At 34.2% G+C, this 21,808-nt stretch overlaps 1 protein-coding gene across 3 annotated transcripts in view; it reads left to right on the top strand.

The window, feature by feature from the left end:
- LOC138698498 (hexokinase-1-like) overlaps nt 1–20,085 on the top strand; it is a 224,401-nt gene extending 204,316 nt beyond the window's left edge. For all 3 annotated transcript variants that reach the window (XM_069824465.1, XM_069824467.1, XM_069824466.1), the window contains exons 9-11: nt 4,120–4,259; nt 6,799–6,932; nt 10,195–20,085. In XM_069824465.1, coding sequence (XP_069680566.1) covers nt 4,120–4,259; nt 6,799–6,932; nt 10,195–10,290 — 370 coding nt within the window. In that variant the 3' untranslated portion in view covers nt 10,291–20,085. The remainder of the gene's footprint in view (nt 1–4,119; nt 4,260–6,798; nt 6,933–10,194) is intronic.
- Nucleotides 20,086–21,808: the final 1,723 nt, after the last annotated feature.

The following is a 21,808-nucleotide window of genomic DNA, read 5'->3' as shown; positions in this document are numbered from 1 at the left end:
TATGTTCTGTTACTATAATAATTAGCGTTAATTGTAAATAATATTCAAATAAATTCAATTTGTCATTTCGTTTTTCAATGTCGAATTCAATAATCAAAGTTATATCAAGTTTAACGGAATTACATCAAGGTCAATGACATTGTTCCTCGGAAAAAATCAATACTTTCGCATCTGCGCACATCTCACAATTCACGACCTAGAACAAGGTCACTTCCGATCTTGTCAGATACAAATAAAATGTATACATCTGAATAATTTCAAGTTAGAAATATGGTCGAGCATAAAAAGTCGTATGAAACTCGCCTATAATGGTAATTAAGAAGCTTGTATGAAAATTATGAAACTCGCTTGCGCTAGTTTCATAAACATCCATACTTGCTTCTTAATTACTATCATTATAGGCTCGTTGCATAATGTATTATTCGTAAATTAAGTGCATAACACAGTTTCATAATTTCCTCTGTGGTCTTTTGTTTAACATGCTAGATAGTGAATCAGAAGTTTACCGTAATAATTTAACTCCAGTTGTCAACAATGGTTTTATAAGGGCCAAGTAAATTCCTTGATTCTTTGTGGAAAGATAGGAATAGTAGAGGTTTCTTGTTGTAGATTTACAGATTTTACACACTTCATTCTTGTTTTTAATTAAATCGCGCACATTTGTAATTCCAATCTCTTATTCTGATGCGAGAGGAGCCGCGATTTGTCTTTTCCCAAATCGATCAATTATTTATTTGTATTTTATTTTGATACTTAGTAAAACACTTTTGACACCTGTGGAAGGTATTTTGGATAGAAATTAAATAGTACGAGCACTCGAACAGTGGAATAAAAACTGAATGCTTCACGAGTTTGCTCTAAATTTTGCGGAAGTTTTGGGGACCATTTCTTTGAAAGCAGGTAGTGATTATTTTACAATTTGGGAAAAACACCTTCAAGTAGGCCTACTGGTAACTGTTCCTATTGCTGACAGTACACTTGTAATATGTAAGGGTAAAGACTTATAATAATAGACTCTAGAAAAGAATAGGTATTAATATAAGGAACAGCACTACATACTTTTTTTTCCGCAGCAAAGAAAGAAAGAATAGAGTGAGAGAAAGACGGTCGGATAATCCTCTGATCGGTTAATAGGGTGACGGATAATCGGGGTTCTACTGTATTCTGTTTATAGATTATAGTAAGGCATTTGATAAGGTACCAGTAAATAGGTCCTTGCTGTGGGACATTATGACAAAATGAGATATCCCATTACATCTAATTGATGTCATTAAGAATATATACAAAACTCCAAAATAAAGATACACAGGGCATATTCAGATAAAATAGAAAAAAATAACTTAGGAGTTACTAGACATTGGTTACAAAAGTTAAGATTTTATTCATGTAATTTTAATCAAAAGAAATATGTAATGACGCTAATTTTTGCTAGTGAGATTTTGCAATTGTGTGAAAGATGTTGGTGTCATTCTTTGAAAGCAGGTAGTGACTATTTTACAACTTCAGAAAAACACCCCCTCCCACATGTAACTGTCAGTGGCTGCATTCCCACTACATACTATGTAACGGTAAAGATTCTAATAATTCTCTAAAAAAATACATAAAATACTAACATAATGTATGCTAAGGATCTACTTCATATTATTTTCTGTGAAAGAAAAAAAAAACATGAGAAAGACAGTCACACAGTCCAACGATAGGTTAATTGAGAAACACATTGAAGAGCAGAGCCAATAGCCGAAAGTTCGGATGAAGATGAACATACTTACTTACTTACTGGCTTTTAAGGAACCCGGAGTTTCATTGCTGCCCTCACATAAGCCCGCCATTGGTCCCTATCCTGAGCAAGATTAATCAATTCTCTATCATCATATCCCACCTCCCTCAAATCCATTTTAATATTACCTTCCCATCTACGTCTTGGCCTCTCTAAAGGTCTTTTTCCCTCCGGCCTCCCAACTAACACTCTATATGCATTTCTGGATTCGCCCATACGTGCTACATGCCCTGCCCATCTCAAATGCCTGGATTTAATGTTCCTAATTATGTCAGGTGAAGAATACAATGCGTGCAGTTCTGTGTTGCGTAACTTTCTCCATTCTCCTGTAACTTCATCCCTCTTAGCCCCAAATATTTTCCTAAGCACCTTATTTTCAAACACCCTTAATCTGTGTTCCTCTCTCAAAGTGAGAGTCCAAGTTTCACAACCATAAAGAACAACCGGTAATATAACTGTTTTATAAATTCTAACTTTCAGATTTTTTGACAGCAGACTGGATGATAAAAGCTTTTCAACCGAATAATAACAGGCATTTCCCATATTTATACTGTGTTTAATTTCCTCCAAGATATTTGAACTTCTCCACCTCTTCAAAAGATAAATTTCCAATTTTTATATTTCCATTTCGTACAATACACCGTGTTCCGCTTATAAGTATAACAAAAGAAATAGCTATAACTTCTGAATTAATACAAGTATATAGTTGAAACCAACTGCTACAAAGAATGAAAATTGGGAATTTTTGTTACCTTATGTTCCATAAACCTCAACATGGCTTCCATTGGTGGCACGGGAAATATCCAACCGGTATTCAACCTCGACCCAAGTGTTATGAAGCATCTGTGGTGTAACATTGTTGACAGCAGCATAAATTCTTTCTTGTAAGTCTGCCAAATCACGTACTGGCGTCCTGTAGACCTGGTCCTTAACAAACCCCCACAGGAAAAAATCAGGTGGTGTTAGATCTGGTGATCTGGCAGGCCATGTGATGTACGGTGATCCTCTTCCGATCCATCTTGCAGGGAATTGTTCGTCTAAGAATGTGCGAACCATGTTGGCAAAGTGTGGTGGAGCCCCATCTTGCTGGAAAATTGCTCCATCTGGGAGTTGTGGCACAGCATACAGTTGCAACATATCCAGGTACGTGTTTGCAGTGACTGTCTTTTCAGCAAAGAAATAGGGACCAATGATTCTGTCACGCATGATCCCACACCAAACATTCCATTTAGGGGAATCCCGTTGGTGTTCAATTACGACACATGGATTTTCCGACCCCCAGATGCGACAATTGTGTCGGTTTACTTTTCCACTGACGTGGAAGGTTGCCTCATCTGAGAAACAGACTCGAGTTAGAAATGTGCAAGATGGGGCTCCACCACACTTTGCCAACATGGTTCGCACATTCTTAGACGAACAATTCCCTGCAAGATGGATCGGAAGAGGATCACCGTACATCACATGGCCTGCCAGATCACCAGATCTAACACCACCTGATTTTTTCCTGTGGGGGTTTGTTAAGGACCAGGTCTACAGGACGCCAGTACGTGATTTGGCAGACTTACAAGAAAGAATTTATGCTGCTGTCAACAATGTTACACCACAGATGCTTCATAACACTTGGGTCGAGGTTGAATACCGGTTGGATATTTCCCGTGCCACCAATGGAAGCCATGTTGAGGTTTATGGAACATAAGGTAACAAAAATTCCCAGTTTTCATTCTTTGTAGCAGTTGGTTTCAACTATATACTTGTATTAATTTAGAAGTTATAGCTATTTCTTTTGTTATACTTATAAGCGGAACACGGTGTATTCTCGTCACGAGACATAATCATATACTTTGTCTTTTCGGGATTTACTTCCAAACCTATCTCTTTATTTGAAGATGAACAGAGCATGAAGTAACTATCTTGGTTTTTGGAATGAAATATCCTGCTCCTGATGTTACATTATCAGGGTTTCGTGATCCATCTGTTGTTGTTGTTTAGTCAATTGTCAGTAGACAGGTCTGGACCCCACAAGGGACACCAATAATGCATCACTCACGAGGCAACTATGCCAGGGGATAATGGGATAGGGTGGCTAGTTCCTTTCTCCCTCTATTGCATACATTGCCAACTAGTAACACTAATCAGACTTCAGATTTATACAAACAATTGTTCTTCCACTGACACATATCGTCAAGTGAGATATACTGCCAGATAATAGATATACATATCAGCCAGAATCTCAATCAGAGGTAGATCAATCTGTATACATGTGAAAATTGTCTGCAGATTTACTGCAAATTGAATTTCCTAACAATTCATGAAATCGTAATTTCAAAGAATTCCATTTGCAGGGACACTGTAGACAACAGCGTTGAGAACACATCTGAGATTTTGGACAAGATGGGACTTTCGTATGATGCTGACGACATGGCAATTGTGAAACACGTGTGTGAGATTGTATCCAACCGAGCTGCATTGTTAGTGTCCATATGTAAGTAAATTCATTGCTGTTATTACTGTTTATTTGTATATTCTGTAATCAGTTTAGTTCTAAATCAATATACCGGTAATCAGTGCTTTTTTTCTGGAAAAAAGTTTACCGGAACTCTATCACTCGATCACATTATACAACAAAAACGTAGGTTTAAAAATATTAGGCGTACATACCTTATATTTCAATAAGTTCCAAACGGAGCTCATCGAATTTAAGCATAACGGAAATTTTGCTATTTTGAGCTATAGTTTCAGGATCAATAACGGAAGATGGCAGAACTAGATTGCATGAGTTACTTTTGCACCAACGATAATGAGAAAATGTAAACTCTTGGACTTGGCAGTGGCGGCAATTTTAATTTTCAATTTCGCTTATAAAATATATCTCGTTGGAATTAGTAATGGCAAAAAGTTTACCAGAACGCATTCCGGCTGAAAAAAAGTGCTGCCGGTAATTATATAAAACAACAGTAGATTTCATGCAATGTAATATGAAAATAGCTCTCACACAATTTTTATTAACAGACTAAACACTTTCCAAATTTGCTGCTAATGATATAATATGGCACAAATGGTCCAACTGACACAATTATATCTCCACTTCACCGATTTTTTAACAGTGTGCGAAATGCGATACACAAACGAAAATTGTGCTGAAATCTTACGAAAAACTGGGAAGGAAGATTAGGCCGATTTACACTTTGAAGAGAACAATATGAGGAGCTCTTTAAAGCAATAAACTCAATATGCAAATTTTGTGGGTTGGGCTTTTTGTGCGCTGAGCGCCTCATATTAAATGTCGTAAAATTCAATGGTTGTTTGTGAAGTTTAGTCATGGTAAAATATAATCAGAATACAAAATAAGCACTGCCATTATTAAAATGGCAGATCATACATAATAAAGACGTGAATTTAGCTTGCTTATTTAAATTAACACATCATTGATCAGTTGAGTGGACTCACACTTGTACACTCTCAATCATATGAGCTGATATTCCAAATCTGTAGGGTAGACTCATACAAACTATTAAAGAAAGTACAAGTACTTGAATTAACACTACAATCCGTCTAATGGATCATACATTCCCACTTCCAAAGAAACCAGAAATACATTGAGTTAATATTTCATATCTGTTATTGGATTCATACACATTCACCTCCAAAGGAGGCAGAAATATTTCTGAATAACTCATACACACTCGCTTTCAAAGAAACCAGAAATACTTTAAATGACTTAACACTTCATATCTGTTTATTGGATTCATACACACTCACTTCCAAAGGAACCAAAAATATTTCTGAGTAAACATATACACACATTTGCTTCCAAAGAAACCAGAAGTACATTAATAAAATTGAATTAACACTTCATATCTATTTATTGGATTCATACACACTCACTTCCAAAAGAACCAAAAATATTTCTGAGTAAACTTATACACACATTTGCTTCCAAAGAAACCAGAAGTACATTAATAAAATTGAATTAACATTTCATATCTATTTATTGGATTCATACACACTCACTTCCAAAAGAACCAAAAATATTTCTGAGTAAACTTATACACACATTTGCTTCCAAAGAAACCAGAAGTACATTAATAAAATTGAATTAACACTTCATATCTATTTATTGGATTCATACACACTCACTTCCAAAAGAACCAAAAATATTTCTGAGTAAACTTATACACACATTTGCTTCCAAAGAAACCAGAAGTACATTAATAAAATTGAATTAACACTTCATATCTATTTATTGGATTCATACACACTCACTTCCAAAAGAACCAAAAATATTTCTGAGTAAACTTATACACACATTTGCTTCCAAAGAAACCAGAAGTACATTAATAAAATTGAATTAACACTTCATATCTATTTATTGGATTCATACACACTCACTTCCAAAAGAACCAAAAATATTTCTGAGTAAACTTATACACACATTTGCTTCCAAAGAAACCAGAAGTACATTAATAAAATTGAATTAACACTTCATATCTATTTATTGGATTCATACACACTCACTTCCAAAAGAACCAAAAATATTTCTGAGTAAACTTATACACACATTTGCTTCCAAAGAAACCAGAAGTACATTAATAAAATTGAATTAACACTTCATATCTATTTATTGGATTTATATACACTGATCTCTAAAGAAGCAGAAATATTTCTGAGCAAACTCGTACACATTCACTTAGAAAAAAAAACAGAAATAAATTAAATTGAGTAAACACTTCATACCTGTTTATTAGATTCATACGCATTCATCTCCAAAGAAAAAAGAAATATTATTGAATAAATTCATACACACTTACTTCCAAAGGATACCAGAAATACTTTGAGTTAACATTTCATAACTGCAATAAAATGTGCTACGTACATGCAATAGCAAAAGCAGAGGCAAGATGTTGGGAGAAATCAAGGAGCTCGCTAAGAGCAGGGTCAAATGGAGGAGTTTTCTGAGAATCCTATATTCCACACTGGAATGATGGTGACATTTATTGATTGATTGCTATGTCTCCTTATAGGTACAGCAACACTACTTGAGAGATTGGATCGCCCAGACACCACAATTGCAGTAGACGGCTCTCTCTACAAATATCATCCTCGTCTTAAAGGTTGGATTAACAAGTACATTCGACTACTTGCTCCTGGTAAAAAGGTAATTACTTAATTACTTACAATCCGGGTCATCTTACTTTATACCCTAAGGGAGAAAACTAATCACTTTCTCCATATTACTACATATGCTAGTGCAGGGCTGGACATCGGGACCGCATCCAGACTCTAAACGGGGATGCTTAATATTCGTCACTGAATCAATGCTGCGCAGTGTTCGGCAGGGAAGAAAGGGGATGAAGAGAAGTCATATGGCTCCCTGTGAGAGAGTAGAATCAGCTCTTGATGCCCAGTCCTGTGCTAGTGGATTATAGTGATGTTCTAGTTGTCAGGTTGAATTTTCTGTTGCCAACTTTGTTTCAAATTTCGGTACTGACAAGTACAATACAACTCGCAGTTATTATCGCCACGGTCTCATGCTTAACATTCGGCAGGTCTTTAAAATTTACTTGTATTATTGTTTTCAATTTCTTATTTCGCCACTCCAATCACTCGCCTCAATTTCAATGTTGCAACCAATAAGCTGCTTCCATTATAAAATGACACCTACTTGTCTAATCCACATGGACTAAAACCGAGGTTGCAATGTCTTGTGCTGAGGACGAACATTAAGGGGAGAGGATGGTATTTTTTGTGAAAAATGAGTAAATTTAAAACAAACAAAAATTTTTTTCTTTAAAATACTCTGTGATATGTGTGGAATGCATAGCATGACATTTTGTGGGTATTTGTGCCCTTATCGGATGTTGAGTCGCCATTTTTAAACTTCCTGCGTTATGGATTTTTAAATCACTCGCCCATTTTTATTGTTGTTTCCGGTAAATTAAATTTAAAAAAAAAATTTTTTTCTTTAAAATACTCTTTGATATGTGTGGAATACATTGCATAACATTTGGTGGGTATTTATGCCCTTATCGGATGTTGAGACGTCATTTTTAAACTTCCTGCACTATGGATTTTTAAATCACTTGCCCACTTTTATCGGTTTCCAGTAACTTAATTTATTTTGCTACATTTCCAGACAAAAATGGATATAATTTCTGGACTATTAAAGATACATGCATGAAATTTAGAATACACTTCTTTAGACTATTAGGAAACGTTTCTCTGTAACAGAATTTTGTTAATTGATTTCATTTTAAAAATACTTCTGTTTGTTTGCAAGAAAGGAAATCAGAAAATCGTTATTAAATTTTAATTGTTTATTTTACAAACGTAGGGACTGATATCAAAATTCTGTTACAGTCAGTTTGTAGGACATGCTTTTGCAAATACATTGCAAAAAAGAGTTTGCATCTATCTTTAAAAACGGTTTAGATATATTGGCTTTAGTACAATCCTGCATTGGGTATATTTTTTTCAAATTTGGGCCCCCAAATAATTTTCTTTCAAAATATTTATATTTGGTTGAGTTCCTACAGCTATGAGCTCTCTACATACAAAAAATTAATATTTTACACCAAATAAGAAAAAAGTTTTAAAAAATACCATCCTCTCCCCTTAAGGTATGTGATTAAAATTATTATTAAAGAGTTATTATTAAGAGTTAAGAATGTCAACATACTTGTATATGAAATAATAATAATAATAATAATAATAATAATAATAATAATAATATAATAATAATAGCCATTTAACAATATAACAAACTAGTGCTTATTCTTATCGAGAAAGAAGATGCAACAACATGACACTTAGAGTGAAACCTACAGAGCAACAATCGGTCGGCAAAATTAGGTTTTAAAAGCACACCGCATGTTATTGTATGATGCCGGCATGTTAAGCATGAGGCCGCAGTGATTATATTTTCTGTTGTGTTGACAGCATCGTTTGCCTTTGAAGATGATGCCAACATTCAACCAAAGTTACTGAGGAAGTGTTATTTGAAATTTTGAACATAATTAATAATTATTAATGTTAATAAATAATAAAGTAATAATTAATAAACAGCATACCTTTTAAATTTGTATTGGGTTTTCGGAGTTCATATTGTCGTCATACAAAATAAAAATTTTTAGGTTAGGTTTCATGAATTGTAAAATTGTTTATCTAATCAGCAAATTTCATGTTGCGAGACAAAATGCATTTTAATATTAGATCAATTAATCATAAATAAATAAATATTATAGTTTCAATACATAGAAGTGTGATTTTACTTGCTTTCGTGATATCAGGTAACAGTTGACAACATTGAAAAGACGGCCATATTAGCATTTTAGGAAATAATCTCATAGATACCCCACTTTAGGGCCTAAATTGAGCTCTTTTTTAATTTGTTGCTAAATCTGTCAGACATTGATGAATACTTGTGACGTCACAGATTGCTCCAATGAGTTCAGGATATTGCTGAATTTAAATTGGTGGATTAAATGGGCAGGAGATTTGTGTAAACATTAATACATGTTTTAATTGTCATTTAATGATACAGATAATATTATGAACACGGGAGATTATACTGAGTTTCTGTCGAAGTACTGGGTGAAAAGCTAGTAGAGATTCCACAAAATGACAATCTAGACTATCGGCTTCAGTCACATAATGAGCTTGCTATCGCTTTTGTGAAAGTAAGTTGACAATAAAATTATTATACTTGTGAGGTGCTCTTGCAAGACAATGCACCGACTCACAAGTCTCTGACTGCATTGCTGAAAAATGATGAAGTTGGTTTTAAAATGATTGACCATCTTCCATATTCACCAAATTTAGCTCCCTTGGGCTCTATACTGGAATTGAAGTAATAATACTTTCTTTAACACTGTACTGTAGTGTATTAATTTATTTCATGTAGCCTATACATATACACTTAAGTCTAACATACCGTAACCCATATGCCCGATATTTCTATCACTTCGTGTTTGACAAGAAGGATGCTGAATAATATTATTGATGATATAAAGCATTATTTCATTTAACGAACTGTGCCCTTTAAAAATTATGTTCCCTTATTTAAATATTCAAATACGTCCTGTTTTTCGTGCTATCTGAAATAAAAACAAATGGTAACCTCTTTAGGTAGGTTGTTTTGAGTATCGGGCATTAAAAGGTGATATAAGTGTAGTGCAACAACTTCGAGCACTCACACCCGACTGAGTAAACGCTTCAACCAATTGGTTATAAATACTCAATTATGGGCTCAAGTGAATCATTACCCAGCTACCTTCTTCACAACCGAAGACTGATTGGTGCGCATTGGTCAGTCATTTTCATGAGAGTGCAGAGGTCTATTTGTATAAGCTTACCATACCGGTAACTTTAACTTCAAAGCCTGTTGAAATGTTACTTAAAATATTTGTAATCTGTTTCAGTTCCGGCTGTTGCTAGCAGAAGATGGTAGTGGAAAAGGAGCAGGCCTCGTGGCAGCTATTGCTCAAAGATTAAATCAACGTTTCTCAGACACGTGACCTTCCAACATGTCCATTCACCATTGAGAGTTGCAGCTGGATCAGTCCTTCGCACAAAGGAAGTCAGGGATGCAGGTAGAGATGGCTTTGTACTGTCTGGTGGGTGGACATTCTGTCTGAGCTGCTGTTGTAGTAAGTTGTTTGATGATGGGGGATGTACAATATAAACTGTAAAGTGTCTAGTGTTGACTGAACTACAGGTTTAAAGCTCTTCCAACTATAATTCTTGTTCCTTTGAATATCATTCGCTTTTTAGTAAATATCAGTAGATCTCAATAGAAACAGAAAGGTGTTTACTCAACATACCTGGTACCTAGTTCAAGACATAACACCTCTTTTCCTTTTCATGTTTATATTATTTGAATATCAGGTTGAAAAGATTAATACGAGGTTATTTTAATCTGGTAGGCAACATGGCTTCTTACTAAATGGAATTTTTTTAATTGGTTATTTTACTACTTTTTTTGAACTGCTATGGTTAAGTATATTGCTTCTGAATAAGATGAAATGTGTTCTGGGTCCAATGCCGAAAGTTACCCAGCATTTGCTCTTATTGGGTTGAGGGAAAACCCCGGAAAAAACCTCAACCAGATATAGGGTTGCTGTGTGGGATTTTTCTGAATATTAGAGCATGGAGAAGTGTCCTTCCCGATTTTCGACAAATCGGCAAATGTCCTTAATTTTAAGATTGATTTAAAACTCTCACTATAGGGTCTTTGGGAAGGGTGCACGAGTGAACTTTATTGCGTTTCCTCTGTTAGAAGGCATTGCTAAATACTTATTGAAGCATGATTACAAAGTTTATGACTCAGCAGCATTCAATCATTCTTGTTTGTGAAAGAAAAACTGAATGAACCTGACTCTGATGATAATTTCATGCAAAAACTAGCTAGTGATAAATGGGTTGAATTTTTTAGTTCTTGTAAAAATAGTGAGCAATATTCAGAATTACTAAAGATTGTCCAGTTCTATTTCTGTTCACCTGCCGAAAGAATCTTTTCTATCATGAATGCGCAATGCACAGGTGACAGGAATAGACTAAAAATTGAATCCATTAGAGCAATTCTGGTGGTTCAATAGACATGTCATGCTTGCAATTTCATGAATATCTGATGTAAAACAATGTGTTGCTGAAGAAGATTTCATCTTCAGAAATATATGACTGGTTTAAGATTATGAAGTAACGAACTGAATCATGAATTCAATTGTATAATTGTGTAGTGTTAATAGTTCTATGTTATTTGTTGCACATTGTAAAGTTTCTGTGTATTTTATAACCATGCTAAAAAATTAAGTCGTAATTACAATATGTTGCGTTGGACGGTTGGAGTCCTGGATTCATGCCTCACCTTATGGCAACCCTAAACCATGTAACTTGTCCCAACTATAATTTAAAACCAGGTCCGCTTGTTTCAAGGTCACAAATACTAACCATTACTCCACAGCGGAGAAAACACTAATTGAAGAGTCCACTGCAAGAATGATGGATGTCACTTTCTTGTCGAAAATGAACCAAGACTGGCAATTCATAACTTAAGACATATAGAATGTACATAGAGAGTTGTATGGCATTAACACTGATAGTCATTGTCCAGTAATGATCGGAAAATCACAGTTAAGCTTTGAGCGCTAAGCATTTCAAACTTTCAGTTGCTTCTCCTGCAAAATGTATTCCAAATGACATCCATCATTCTTGCAGTGGACTCTTCAATTGGAATATCTGCTTGACTTTTCACTAAATGGAATTGATTGGGTCATTAGCTGATGTGAAGAGTAATTCCATGACTATGGCCTATGTTAACCCAAAAGATAAAAATTGAAACTATAGTTGGATTGTTTCTTATTTATGAAATGTGTTCTTAAATTGCCCAAATGTCTTATTCAATAAGAAAATGTAAAAAATTGTCGTAAATGTATACATCACAAATAAAATCTTGCGGTATTAAACATTGTGTTAAAATCGTAATACAACCTGCGCTTTTCAAGATGAGATTTCACTATATTTAAGTAGAAGACCATAAAACCAATTCTGAATCCGAACTAGAGGCAGTTCAGTTGATTTATAATGTGACAAATTTAAAGAAAGTAGTACGTATTTATAGTGGACTCAAAATTTGCCATACAAAAAACAAGCTCACAAAATGCCTCGGAAAGTTCCTTAATAACAGATATAAGAAGTAAAATGCAACTATTAACTGGAATGGATAAGAAAATACTTTTCGAGTATGTCCCTTCACATGTATGGAAATGAATTTGCTAATAATCTTGCAAATAAGAGAACCAAGATGATAAAAAAAAACGACAACCTACATTTAGCCTTACTAAAAATAATATTGGTAGTCAAAACAACATCTGATCGAAAAAAATAAACAGCAAAAAAACTGAAATAGCACATATAAAATTTGAAGAAATATAGAAACATTACGGAGAGAAAATCAGGAAAAAACAAGAAAAAAGCAGTAGCAGCTTTTCGATTCAAGACAGTACACAATTGTCTAGAAAAGCAGTTACTTTGATTCAAAATTCTGGATTCTGACAACTGCGCTTTTTGCTGTCTACCAAACTTCATAATGTATTCGAACCACTTCAGTCAGTGTAACATACTGAATAATGTAACAGATATATAACATTCCTGTATTGGGATGCTCGAAAGAGAATGGTTTAATTATCACCAGCCTGATGCCATTGGAAAAGAAGAAGAAAGAAGACATTTCATTTTATACAATTTATTTTCCTCCATGTCACACTTTGGTACTTCAATGTAGAGCATCATACATTGTAATAATTACTACATAATTAAGTCACCTATAACATCTAAATACTCACTGCTACGTCTGATCAGAGTGTAATTCTCGATATGTAAATACTTTCCTAAACAGCATAATAAACAATGGAATAAAATTTCCATTCAGATTCAAAATCTAAATTACAAACAAACAAAAAAATACTTACCCGTTTTTCTTTGAAGTAAGTTTTTCTGGGTACGGGCGCCATGACAAAAATGTCAGATCAGTATAGCGCGTTTTTCTCCGACTCTTCATATTCTCAGTTACTACTAATTAGGCATAATAAGCGAGATGTTGGTGGAGGTGAATGTGCGTTTAGTTGCTGTTAAAGCTAAGTCTATATCAGTTTGTTAAACAAGATTTGTTTCTGTTATTGCAAAATCATTAGCACAAAGACAACGTGAATTTAGGAGCATGGAAAGACAAAGAGAAAGTTAGAAATAGGGAAAGAAATTAGATCGTGGTGGAGGGAGAAATAAGACACGTGACGTATCTGGCTCTAGGAGCCAGATTGCCTTACTCTGGCATAAATGATCAAGTTTCAATTTATAAGCAATCAGATTTATTATGTGGCATCCTGGTATTATATGCTGAATATTTTCAATTGAAGTTTTGCATCTGCATAAATAACTTTGTGTTCCAGCCTTAATTATGTGTTTTTTTTTTTTTTTTTTTTATAATTTCTAGTTTCTAACATATTATTTTGAATACCAGAAGCACAAATGAAGCCTTCTGTCTCAGGGAATAGTCCACCATTTGTTAATTATGTGTTCGATACATTTATTATTTCGGAATATGTATGGTAAGACTTTCCTGTGTTAAATTTCAACGTACCTCGTTTACATGTTTCGACCTATTTATGCAGTTCTGAAAATGACCCATAAATAGGTCGAAACATGTAAACGAGGTACTTTGAAATTTAACACAGGAAAGTCTTACCATACATATTCCGAAGTGATACAGTGTTAAAAGTTGTGTAATCAAGTTGTATATACATTTATTATTATTGTTATTATTATTATTATTATTATTATTATTATTATTATTATTATCATTATTATTATTATTATCATTATTATTATTATTATCATTATTATTATTATCATTATTATCATTATTATTATTATCATTATTATTATTATTATTATCATTATTTTCATTATCATCATTATCATAATCATTATCATTATCATTACTAAGGTACCACTAAGACAGCTAAGCTGAAATGGCTTTCTGTATGTTTCAAGTAGTCCAGTTTTGTAGTTGCAGTTCAAGAATTTTCTTTAGACAATCAGGACGTTTCTCTCTCGAAAGTTGTTGTCCCTCAAAGAGAGATTGTATTCGTGCTCTTACAACTTCACATTTTTTTTTACTAATGTGTGTATTAGTCTCAGTTATTGATTGTTCACATTGTCGACATTTTAGACCTAGGCAGTCTTCGTGTTAAAGCAACCTAGTCTAGTCTGTAATTATTTCCTAACAGGCCATGTCCTATAATTATCCCATTAATCTTACGAACCTGGTACCGACGTCTTTCTGTTAATCACAAATTTCGCCAATGGTTCTTTAACTAGAGACTTGCCCCAGACATAAAAGTTATAATACCGGTACTGTTATTTATTATGAAGTGCATTGTCACCATTGGATTTGTACATTGAAGCTTGAGTAACAGGAGAAGGCATTATACAGCGGCGAATTTTCAGGGGAGGCAAGGGAGGCCGTGCCTCCCCTAATATTTTACCAGAATACGACAGTATTAATTCCAGCTGAAGTAAGATCATGGACAAGTTACAGCAAATGACGGATATTTTTCTTTCATATTAATTTTACTATTCAGTACTACTAAAATGTAAGTTACGTCAAGCCGACCACACCCAGTTGATGATGCTCACTTGGTACAAATAATTTGTAACGAAAGAAAACAGCGCTGTAACCTGTATAATCGACAACGAGCAGCCTGGAGTGCCTATGTGAGAGCAGGACAGTGGAGACAACTATATGACTCTCCTCCCTGGTAACCATGACAACAGCAGTTCAACCAATAAGATAGCTGGTTAGCAGAATGTTTAAACCTGGCTAGAATCTGTGAGAGGAGGCGAATTTGGAGAAATCCTGCTCACCGTTGACAAGTGACGGCCTACCTCAAGTCTTGGCTGCTTTCGGCTGTATTAGCAAGCTCTCTTTCTTTTTCTTCTTGGCTTTAGAAACTCGCGTCATGTATTGTTAGTTTTCTCTTGCTGCATAAAAGTTTTGTTTTATGATGGCAGATTTTTTCTTCTTTGCAGGTGTTCCTGTTATTTTTTATTTTGTGTTACGAGATATATTTATTTATACAGTATATTAAATACAGGGCAGTTACAAATGATTCATGAGGTTTAAAGTGGCTGCATAAAGAAAAGTATAAAACTTAGAATAATGTATGATACATCAAAATAAACACAAACTGTCCAAGTTTCGGACAATCTCAAATGTTCGATGTGGCTTTGTCTCATTACATGACACACATCGATGCGATATTGAAGTTTGTCCCATACATATCCCTGGTAATGGTCGTAAATGCATCTGTAATGCACATTGGTGGCACGTACACTTTGTCTTTTACACATCCCCAGAGAAAAAAATCACAGACTGTTAGGTCGGGGGATCTAGGAGGCCACTATAACAACTCTAAATCATCTTCAGCGCATTGCCCAATCCAACGCCAAGGGAGTTCTGTGTTTAGGTAGCGACACACTTCAGTGTTCCAATGGGATGGTGACCATCAAGTTGGAATATGAAGTTATTGAAATCCTCAGTCACTTGAGGAAACAACCATTGCTGCAGCATATTGAGGTATGACATACTGGTCACAATTATCTCCATGAAAAAGAAAAAAAGCCATACATCTTGATTTAGACATTGCAGCAAACACATTCACTTTTGGAGAATCTAGTTCATGTTGCACTGTCAAACGTGGTTTTTCAGTACCCCAGATGCGTACATTATGGCGATTAACTTTGCCACTCATGCGAAATGTGGGCTTGTCACTAAATACTAGTAGGTTCTCAAAACCATCTTTCTCCTCCATAGCAGTCTGCATAGAATTACAAAATTTATATCGTTTGACGAGGTCTTCCGATTTTAGCTTTTGGAGTAAGTGTATGCGGTAGGATTTCATTCGCAGTCGGGTTCGTAAAATTTTCCATAGAGTCTGTTGTGGAATATCAATTTCCTGACTGGTGCAGTATGTTGATTTCTGAGGCTGCAAATGAAACTCTCACTCACTCTACTGTTTCATTAGAAACGCTTGGGCATCCATTGCTTTTACCTTTACTCACTGTACCAGTTGCCTTAAATTGACGATGCCATTGCAGAATGCTTTGGTGAACTGGTGGTGAAGTTCCAGGGTATGTCTCCAGAACGATGCTGTATGGTAACAAAGAAAAATTACTTCTCATATTCCAAAATTGCGAATGCTTTCTGATGTATAGGCACCATTTTGAAAACTATGCTTGTGCTACTGTCTGTCTACACACTCCAGAGCTACAACAATGGAAAAATAAACTTTCAGAGTTTTTCTTTCGATTCATGATTAGCACAAACATATTGGATCCATAGTTTTCGCAAATATTTGACTTAAAACCTGATGAATCATTTGTAATTGCCCTGTATTGATAGTTTTTTTATTTTTTTTTTTTTTATGAAAAGATAAAATCTTTATTTTAGAATTTTGCAGATGTTACATTTTATTTTACTGTTTCTTCATATATTAGCTCATGCGATAAGTATAACATTGTAAACTAATTTCATAATAATGGTCCATGGGCGTGAATTTGAACTGCCACTGGGGGAGACCCTGGTGTACCAGCATCATGCGGAAGTACTGCGTGAAGTCTGCAGCCAGGTAGTGCCACTCGAAACTTCTGTCCAGCAGCCAGATCTTGGGGTCCTCTCGTTTTAGATCGGATTCGCACTCGCTCTTGTGAAGGTACACCAGACACACCTTTCCGATGCCTTGGCAAGCGTCCAGTTCGAAGATCTTGCACTTGACGCCGAAGTTGATAGTTGATAGTTTAGAAATAAATGCAGATTTGTTTCTAGGTTCTTCTAGTAGTAGTTGTTCAGTATGTTGTGACCTAATCAATCGATTTGCTAAGAAAGAGGATCATTGAGTGAATTTGCTGTACAAGTATGTAATAATAATGAGCGAGACTGGAAGTTTAGACATTATGAATCGTTAAAATAGGCAGGAAAAAGGCATCATAAATAGCTAAAATAGGCAGGCAAAAAGTCATTATAAATAGCTAAAATACGCAATAAAAGGCAATTACAAAAACCTTGGACTAGACTTCACAACCTTGCACTTTCCACAAAGGGATTTCGGCAGCAAGAAAAGCTTTACAGAAGTCGAATGCAAATTGAGATTTTTGACTCGAGTTGCAATTACTGTTGGAAGCAAAGAAATCTTCTTCCCAGTAATCTTGGAAAGTGCATTTTTGTGTTTGGTTGTACTGATATGTTGCGATATGAAATATTTAGCTAGCTACAACAACATCACAATGAAAACTGAAAGAAAAATAACTGTTAAAAATAACGTTAGACCTGCACTCATTGTTGCCTTGTCAAATAAACACAAGTGATAATTAAAACGCTTACTGTTATACATTTTTGCACGGCAGCACTCATTGTTGCAAAGAGAATATGAACTGAAAGACAATAATATACATTTGGTGAAGTCACTTTCATTGTAGCGGTTATAGAAATAAATTAAAATATACCTGTAGGCAATTTTTAATAATAAATTGACAAATAATAGATAAATAATCAAATAAAGGCAAAAAAAAAAGGATTTCTTTTGTAAATTAGGCATTTATATTAAAAAAGGCAGAAAAGGGCAACATAAAACTGTGACGTTTCAATAACAAAGGTATAATTCGTATAGATTTACTTTCAAAATTAAAATAGATTTAACACATTTAAAAAGGCATTCTGCCAAAGTACCGGTCTCTTGGTAATGAGGTATGTGACAGACTCTTTATTTTTAAAACATAAAATACAACCTCTCATCAATCACGTCTTGGCCTTCTCAACTTCAAACTCACTGTCCGTCACTGGAAGGCTAATATTTTTCATTGCCTTTTCTTGTAATTTGAAGGTCAGATAGTGCAAACTGAAGCTCAACACTCAATCTGGGATTAGGAGTTTATTCTTCAAATTTTCACTACTGGGTTTTTTTTTTTTGTCACTTTCAGTTTCGAAGTGTTTTTCTAATTTTGTTTTTCATTTTGCCCTTTCAAATTATACAGCAGAATAGGTTTTGTTTTGCAAAATTTTAGTGTCTTTTTATTTAGGTTAGGTTTTTATTCTCCATTGACGTGAAGCAAGTGTCAATGAATTACTACATGGATGTGTGCTTAGCCTCGCTCTCAAATTACAAATGGACATCTCTAGAGCTGTCGTATGGGAAGTTAATAAACATGAAACGTAGGTAACCATTTCTCTTAGACGCCTACATTGCTTATAAAATTAAAATAAGTGGTGCATATAGCATGAATGGGAGAAGAGATAAAGACAAAATCATCCTTCAATTAATATTACATAGTCGCCAGACAACCTGTATTCATTTTCTGTGGTCCAGTCAACACAAGCATTACCCTCGTAGTGGGGGAAGCAGAGTTAATGTTGTATGTATGTCTGTTGTGTTCCTAAGAAACACTCTGTTTTGTACAAAAAGTTCAGTGTTACAGAAATTGTATTTTCATACTTGGTTTAGTTGCTGTAAGAAGCTGTTACGTTTACGTTGTAAATAATGCTATTATTATTGTTGTGTTTGAACTATAATTCTATTAGTTTAGAATGGTTGCTATAAATACAGCATAATACCATTATAAACTTCATGTTCTCTTGCTGCTTACCTGGCTTACGAAATACCGGTATCGATAGTGGTTTAAAATGTCCATCATTACACTTTGAATTTCATTTTGAAGTATTGGTTTTAAATGTTCAGTGAAGATGCCAATTGCAATTCTTTTTTTATTGATTAAAGTTCACGTTAACACTTTGTTTGTTAAAACTATAAAATTACTTAGTCACACGTTAAAAAGTGTTAAGATTTTTAAAAAAGGTATATACCTTCGACATTTTTTTAATATTACATAAAAGTTGAATATTTTTTAGACTTTTTATGATATTTGTCATTTCCAGTTGGCAAATTTAAGGAATTTATGTTTATATACCTTAATTACACGCTTTTAGTAATTTGTATCACTTAAGATTCAGTTATAATAACAACTCGCTAGTGTTATTTTGAAACTAAAATGAAAGGTACAAGGGAATAACGATCAAGGTCCATTTTAGAAAGTTTCGAGAAAAATTAATTTTAAAGTTTAAGCACTTAATAGTTAGTTATGTGTGTATTTAATAGAAATTGACGTAGTGGAATGTCAAGAACAATGATTCCTTATTGCTAGCTAGATCGCATGATAGTACTTCCTTTCCACTATAAGATAACATTATTAACTCAATTTCGATTTTTGATGGACCTTGATCATTTTTCCCGTGTACCCTTCAAATGGTAAATTACCATAGTTGACTAGTTTCGACTGCACTGTTAGCCATCTTCAGAACTAGCCCTGTCTAGTTACTATTGTTTAACAACTGGCAAAACTCTGTTGTAGGAGGTTACTAAACCTTACTGTTGCGCTGGAGACAGAGTTGGAGTTTCCCTCCATTAATCTGAACCTTTGTCGCTGCTGATTGACAAGTCATCTGATGCATCACTGCTATCAGTTAAATATTCTCCTAACGAAATTATTCTGTCAGTTTCGCTGTCTATTACATTAGCACTAGAAAAATATTGTTCTTTGTTATTTTTGACTTGCTCAACACATTTCATGCACTTGTCTTGTCCATATTCTGCGAAGTCTTACATTTGTTATATTGTGGTGACTCAGACATCTTAAAAATCTGCAAACAATACTCTTCAACATGTTTTTTTTCCTTATTAGAATCTGACTACTACTTTTTGAGTTATTATTAAGTATAAAAAATGCGAAAATATTCTGCTTCATTGAAAGTTTATGTAAGTAACACATTCTTAGGTTAGGTATTAGTTGACAATTAAGAAGAAGGTGAATAGTATATTGTGTCATTCTTTAAGGTTGACGCATGTGCAGACCAACGGAGTTTACTAAGTTGTTTCCCTATAGTAGTAATATACCTCTCGGTTTTAATTTAACACTAGAAAGTTGTTTTTATAACTAGATCTTAAGATTTATGTTTAAATACACTGGCAGCTAGTAGATAAGAAAGAGCGTGACCACTTGTAGCATTGAATTGAAGTACTGTATCTTGTTATTATAATTCTTTTTCAAAAATTATTATTATTATTATTATTATTATTATTATTATTATTATTATTATTATTACTACGGACGGGTATCTCATTTGGTAGAGCAGCTGACTGTGGACTGGAAGGTTCTGGGTTCCATTCCTCCCTTAATAAAAGAAAAAAGACAAATAATTTAATGACAAGAACTAACATCTCTTCCAAGAAATATGCCGGTACATTAATTTATAGTCACGAAACTTGGCGGGATTTTTCTCGTTGCCAGACTTCTAGAATAGCTCTAGCTAGGACCACTCCTGGAAAAGGTACTCAAATTACCGGTAATGTTCTGCCTGTTAACTGTTTATGATATCGAAGCCTGCAGTCATTTGTCTCCGATTTCTTCATTGTTTAATGAGTCCTGAAGTATAAATAAAATATACTACTGTAATATTGAGCATATTACTAGCTCTCATTGTATGTTCCTGTAAAAATGTGTCAACTCTTGCTTTGCAAGCCAATAAGCCAGTGAGAATAACATGATGTTTGTAATGGTGAACACTGTACAATGCTGTGTATGTTTGTAAATACGTGACACATAACTGGGGAATAGTTTGCTAAAGGGCAACAGGGAAGTGCTGTATAATTGTATTCTCAGAATGCATGTACAATTTTGACTAATCTAGTACAGGGGACCATTTTAATCAGTCATAAGGATAGTCTAACTTGGTGCAAGGTAAATTATTATTCCTTGCATCAAAATTGTTATATGTTCCACAGTTTTGGAATGGGTGCTGAGAAAGTGTGAGTAAAATGCAGGTGGAGAATTTATGCTATTAATATTGCAATTGTTTGGGGTGTAGTCAGCTTAACATTTACGTAAATTTGAATATTGGCATTTTATACCTAGAATATGGAAATGTAAGGATGTTCCAGACTTCCATTTTCTTACTGTCTGCAATGCGATACATTTAGGAGAAAATTTTATACAAAGCAGACATTATGTAAGCTTGAAATCCTGAATTAGATTTTGAAATATCAAGTCACTTGTTTATATTTTCTCAACATTTGACAAAAAAGCTAGGAAATATGGCTTAAAAATGAAGATTATTTAAGTAAGAATAGATTAAATAAAATTATCAATTGTTTCTAGTTCACATTAACATTTGTTTAAAATCTAAAACTATATAGTCGAATCGTTAAAAATGTTAAAATTTAAACCAGGTTATGTACCTTAGGCAGATGGGTCCCCATTTCGACGTCGGTGCACCATCATCTTCAGTGTCTTTTGTAGGGGGCCCGTCTGTGTAAGGTATATAACCTGTTTTAAATTTTAATTCTTTTAATGATTCGACTATATAGTTTTAGATTTTAAAATTATCAAGGTCTAGTGTGATAATATGGTATATATAAAATATCCCCGAAA

This window comes from Periplaneta americana, chromosome 4 (assembly GCF_040183065.1).
Source record: "Periplaneta americana isolate PAMFEO1 chromosome 4, P.americana_PAMFEO1_priV1, whole genome shotgun sequence".
NCBI lineage: Eukaryota > Metazoa > Arthropoda > Insecta > Blattodea > Blattidae > Periplaneta > Periplaneta americana.
This window is presented reverse-complemented; position numbering and strand designations above follow the sequence as displayed.